At 41.7% G+C, this 6,397-nt stretch overlaps 1 protein-coding gene across 1 annotated transcript; it reads left to right on the top strand.

Annotated features, from left to right (window-relative positions):
* Positions 1-713: 713 nt before the first annotated feature.
* LOC124122855 (ufm1-specific protease 1-like) lies at positions 714-2,872 on the top strand. The gene is made up of 3 exons (XM_046486028.2): positions 714-855; positions 1,368-1,438; positions 2,715-2,872. Exons 1-3 carry the CDS (start codon positions 804-806, stop codon positions 2,850-2,852), a joined length of 261 nt encoding a protein of 86 aa, XP_046341984.2. The 5' UTR covers positions 714-803; the 3' UTR covers positions 2,853-2,872.
* Positions 2,873-6,397: the final 3,525 nt, after the last annotated feature.

Below are 6,397 nucleotides of genomic sequence, written 5' to 3'. Positions count from 1 at the left end.
TTTGCAAAGTAGACACAATTTATGGATAACAACTTCTTTAATACTGTAAGGGCGACGTTTCGGTATAGATCCTTTTACCGTTGTTAACATAAGGATCTATACCGAAACACTATATACAGTATTAAAGAAGTTGTTATCCATAAATTGTGTCTACTTTGTCATCCGTCAACTTCTAAGTAATGTACAATGTATGAAGCCCATTTCTGGTGTCCCTCGCCGTGATATTGCTGGAATATTGCTAAAACCGGCGTAAAACCATACTCACTCACTCACTCTAACGTCTAAGTGAGTGAGTGAGTGAGTATGGTTTTACGCCGCTTTTCACACATTGTACCCATGTCGGGAATCGAACCCGGGTCTTCGGCGTGACGAGCGAACGCTTTAACCACTAGGCTACCCGACCGCCCCCACTCACTCTAAGTAATGCCTATCAAACATTTCAACCATCATTTTTTCCCGTAAGTTTGTTTTAAATGTAATGGGGGTTAGGGCAGTCGTAACTCTACGATTACCTGATTAGTATCAGATATATCATCATATGTATTATCAAATAAATACATGATGTATTATGATATGTATCTGATGTAATACCAGATACGCCATCAGATGCATTATCCGATTAGTACTGATGTATTATCTGCTTTGTTATCAGATGTATTGCCCGATGTGTTATCAGATGTATAATCTGATTATTATCTGATGTGTTATGTAATGCACTATGGCCTGATGATTGACCTGATTATTATCGCCAGGTCCCATGTCGCGTTGTCCACGTGGCCCGTGGGGCCAAGCTGCGCGACTTCATGGACCAGATCTACTCGCACTTCCGTGATGTCGGGGCTCCAGTCATGATGGGTAAGGACACCTATACCTGGCCTGTTTCCTTACACAAGGACCAGAGTTTTCATTAATGGATTTGTCTCTTATATATAAACGTGATAATTGTGCTCCAGAGTATTAATTATATGCTTTGTTTGTTTGGTGTTTAACGCTGCACTCAGCAATATTCCAGCTATATGACAACGGTTTGTAAATAATCGAGTCTGGACCAGACAATACCATGATTTACATCATGAGCATCTATCTACGCAATTGGTACACGAAGACATGCATCAACCAAGTCAGCAAGTCTGACCACCCGATCCCGTAAGTCGCCTCTTACAACGACCTATTCTCAACCAAGATCTTCAGGGGTCTAGTTATATGCACTCGAAGTGTTAACTTAACGAAGGTCATTAGTTGGTTAGAGGCAAAACCAGCTTTTTATTTATCAAATCTACCAAATCACATCGAGAAATCCTTCATTAAGTTTACCGCCTGTTATCATGAGCTTCTTTCTTGAAGAACACAGTTTCTCTTGCGTACAGGTGGCGACACGGATGCTTCCTCCAAGGGCATTGTGGGAGCATGTAGAGATCCACCCAGTTTGCTTGTAGTGGTAAGTACATACACATCTTCAATATCTTTAAAACATCAAAATACATATAACAAGAGTTTCCGTTATCGTTTGCAATAATTTTATTCTGACGGGAAGAACGGGTGGTCCAGTCGTCTAAGGTGCCGGAATTAGGCGTGCCAGAAACCTAGGACTGTGGGTTCGAGTGTGTAAGTGAGTTTGGTTTACTGCCCATTTGAACATTATTTCAGTTATATCACAGTGTGCCAGCTTGATGTGGGAGGTAAACTTAAAGTGATGCTGGTCTTCGCCGGTTGGTAAAATCCACGTGCGCTGGCGTGGTTCTAACAAACTTAGAAATATGATCTGGAATTTGTTTCCGATTTTTCATGTAATCCGAATACTTTTGCGGGATCCCCACTGCTATGGTGCTGGTGTCTTTGTTACAGGATCCTCTCTGCTATGGTGCTGGTGTCTAGTTCTACATATTGTCTGTTACAGGATCCTCTCTGCTATGGCGGTGGTGTCTAGTTCTACCTATTGTCTGTTACAGGATCCTCACTGCTATGGCGCTGGTGTCTAGTTCTGCATATTGTCTGTTACAGGATCCTCACTGCTATGGCGCTGGTGTCTAGTTCTACCTATTGTCTGTTACAGGATCCTCACTGCTATGGAGCTGGTGTCTAGTTCTACATATTGTCTGTAACAGGATCCTTACGGCTATGGCGGTGGTGTCTAGTTCTACATATTGTCTGTAACAGGATCCTTACGGCTATGGCGGTGGTGTCTAGTTCTACATATTGTCTGTAACAGGATCCTTACGGCTATGGCGGTGGTGTCTAGTTCTACATATTGTCTGTTACAGGATCCTCACTGCTATGGAGCTGGTGTCTTTGTTACAGGATCCTCTCTGCTATGGCGGTGGTGTCTAGTTCTACCTATTGTCTGTTACAGGATCCTCACTGCTATGGCGCTGGTGTCTAGTTCTACATATTGTCTGTTACAGGATCCTCACTGCTATGGAGGTGGTGTCTAGTTCTACCTATTGTCTGTTACAGGATCCTCACTGCTATGGAGGTGGTGTCTAGTTCTACATATTGTCTGTTACAGTATCCCCACTGCTATGGAGCTGGTGTCTAGTTCTACATATTGTCTGTTACAGGATCCTCACTGCTATGGAGGTGGTGTCTAGTTCTACCTATTGTCTGTTACAGGATACTCACTGCTATGGCGCTGGTGTCTAGTTCTACATATTGTCTGTTACAGGATCCTTACGGCTATGGAGGTGGTGTCTAGTTCTACCTATTGTCTGTTACAGGATCCCCACTTCTATGGAGCTGGCATCACACGACATCAACTGCAGGAGAAGTGCTGGGTCAAATGGGTGTCACTGGAGAACTTCTGTCAGGAATCATTCTACAATCTGTGTATGCCAGTAAAACTTGACAAGTCTTGACCAATAAATGATGAGGTTTTTATGTGGTTATTAATTCCTACAGTCCTGTAAGTTATTCCGCAGTTGTTCAGCAGGATGTAATGTGAACCGCCAGCTTCTGTGACAAACGACCGGCTCTGTGGTCAAGTGGTAGAGCGCCTGGAGAGCTGGGGTTCAATCCCTGTCCGCGTCCTGCCTAAAGACGTTAAAAGATGGTTCTTGTTGTTACCCTGCCTGGCGCTCAGCATTAAGGGGCTAAAACAAGACTGGTCGGCTCCGAGTCAGTAAACAGTGTGGGATAATCATGTTAAACTGTGGCACAGTTGGCAAGTGCTATAAAATCGGAATGAGTCTGGAATGAGGGAGGGGCAAGAGGAGAGAGGGATGTATGTAGCTAAATAAGTGCAATTATCTTAAACACGACGTTAAACCCCATTTCACCTCACCTCACCTCTGTGACAAACATGTATTATTGGAGGATGCCTTTAGAACTTTCCAGCTTCGATGTACCGGTACACCTTATTTGATCGGTGGTTCCCTGTATGTCCAGCACAGAGAGGAAAGAGAAACACAACAATTATCTTGTTATAACCAGTTTATTCCAGTCAAATGTTGACTGCCTTAAATAGCTGCCGACAGTTAACAGCCAAGCTTTCTAACCAGTGGAGATTTCACTTGTCTATATACATGTTTAGAGACAACAACTTTAACATTCATGAATTAATTTTTAACTCTTTTGGCACAATTATTTTCAACAAAAAGTGGAGACAGATGGGACTGAAGAGGTAATCTAGTAGTGTTATGACAAGCAGCATATATAATAAACAGTTATGGCACAATTTCAAAATGATTCTGCTAGACGATATACTATTCACAAAAGGCAAAATGGAATTCATATTGAACTTTTGTACCCATGTGCAACATATGACAACTCCTTGCCAGTCAAATGCTACAAGATTCACTGTAAACATAATAACTTCTGCTTGCTATTCAAACATCACTTATCCCATAACAAAAAATACTGAATGGCCACTAGATAGTACTCACTCACATATCAAACATAAACAAATTCCATACAAACTGATTTTCAGGTCAGTGTTTCTATTTTTCTTCTATCGTTCGGAGAATGTTCACACTGTGAAATCGACTACCGGTACCTGTAAGTGCAGATGACTACTTGAGCAAACTTAAGCCTGTTGAAACATAAGACAGCTTTTCTCCAAACACTTACATGAAAGTGCGCAGGTTGGAATCATCTTCCAGGTGCATTAACTGGAGGTTTTATGGTACAGAGACTCCAGGTACATTATATGGAGGCTCCAGATAAATGATACAGAGGCTCCAGGTTAATGGTATGGAGATACAGAGATACGGAGATACATAGGCTCCAATAAGGCTCCAGGGGTACATGATATGAAGGCTCTATGATAAAAGATTCCTGATGCATGGTACAGAGGCTCCAGGTACAGAGGCTCCAGGTACACGATGCGGAAGCAGACACAGAGGATCTCCAATAAGGCTCCAGGGGTTCATGACATGAAGGCTCCATGATAAAAGATTCTAGATGCATGGAACAGAGATTCCAGGTACACGATACTGAGACAGACACACAGGACCCCTGACAATGCTCCAGGTACATTATACAAAGCCTCTATCAGCTCTATAATGATATGTTTGCATCTCTCTGGGAATTCAATCACCTTGGAACAATGATGCTGTCATCCTTAGCACATTAAACATACAACATTCACTCTGTCTGAACACCTACAATAATCCAACATCATTCATGGAGAAGTGATCCAGTAATGAGCAAAATCTAACAAAATATTCAAGGATAACAAAAACTGTATAATACATGTACCAAACAAACAAAATAACAGCATCAGCAAATGATTAGGGAAACAAGATGAAAATAAGAAAATAATACACAACAAAAACTCCATGCATGGCATGAGTGAGTGAGTGAGTGAGTTGGGTTTAACGCCGCTTTTAACAGTTTTCCAGTTATATCACGGCGTGTCAGCTTAATGTGGGAGGAAAGCCCGAAGTGATGCAGGTCTCAGACGTTTACCACTTCGGTGAAACCCACGAGCACGGGTATGGTGCTGACAAACCTAGAAACATAATCGGGGCGAACCGGGATTCGAACCCACAATCATAGGTTTCTGGCGTGTCCAAGGGACGCAACTCTGCACAGCGAATCGCGGCGCCTTAGACGACTGGGCCACCCGTGCCCCCGCATGGCATGAGGAGTGTATGTGGAGACGAGAACTTCCCGGCAGTGACGATCTGAAGCCAAAAGCCAACAACAACTTCAAGGTCACAACAGGAAGACATACCATTGTATTTTAAAACTTACGCAGTGTTAATAGCTGGGAAACTTGTCAAGCCAGACTGGATAGGATAATCAAAGATTACCAATAATCACTGTTCAGGCTAAAATATAAATTATTACTGGCCATGGACTAACGGAGTGGCAGCTATTTCGCACAATGAATGTCAGTAATGTAGAATACGCACAAAATATTACTTCTTACTTTTGTGAATGAGTTTTGTGGGTATGGTTTTACGCCATTTTTAGCCCTATTTCTGCAGTATGGCAGCTGGGAACACCAGAAATAGGCTTCATACATTGTACCCATGCGGGGAATCGAACCTGGGTCTACTCCCCCACCCCTACTTTTGTGTATTGTGTTTACTTTTCTTTGTGCTGGAAGGCGTGTTCTATCCAGTCCGAGGTTTAGTGTTTTTGTTCATGCAGGACTATACTTTTATACTTCATGCAGTAGTCGTCTAGTACAGCAAGACATATAAAAGTATCAATTTAACACAAGCAAGTCAGAAATCAAAGTTAAATATTTTGAATATTTGAAAAATATCGATCCCCATAAAATTTGAAATTTAAAATTCCATGCTTGATGTCCACCATTCCAAAGAACAAGTCAGAAAGTGATATATATATAGGGGTATACATGATGACCTGATCAGAAAAGTACTAAACTAAACTGCTTGATTACAGGATCTGACAGTCAGCACTGTCATTGCAGGTCTAACATACACAAATATTCCAACAAATACAGGTGTTAGATTATGTCTCACAAACCCATCACCAAACACGGTACCTTGATTACAAATATCATACATACCTGTCCCTCAATAGTTCAATACAGGAAGTAAGAACTATCTATTGATACACTACAGTAGAACCTGTGTAAACCACACTCCTTTGGGATGCAAATTATAGTTTGGATTAGACAGAAGACTCATTATGTCCTGTGACTAAAGTTGATAGCAAAAGACCAGAAGTAGGAAACCTGTCTTTTCAAGAAGTTTAAGAACACCTGATTTTTTCACATGACTATAGTTAATCTGTCGTGCCATGATCAGGTGTTACTTAACTTCTTTCGAGCAATATATGTGACCAAAGAGATATCACTTGCAAGCCCTGACACAGGGTTTTGAAAAGGAGGGGTACATCTTGTGATCTGACAATTTGTGTTCTGTAATCGTGTAAATTTTTTTAAACTACCGTATTCGACATAATAAGCGCCAGCAGCGATATTTGC

This window comes from Haliotis rufescens, unplaced genomic scaffold (genome assembly GCF_023055435.1).
Source record: "Haliotis rufescens isolate VD_foot unplaced genomic scaffold, xgHalRufe1.0.p SCAF_49, whole genome shotgun sequence".
Taxonomy (NCBI): domain Eukaryota; kingdom Metazoa; phylum Mollusca; class Gastropoda; order Lepetellida; family Haliotidae; genus Haliotis; species Haliotis rufescens.
The sequence above is the reverse complement of the archived record's forward strand: the minus strand, read 5'-3'. Positions and strand labels throughout refer to the sequence as shown.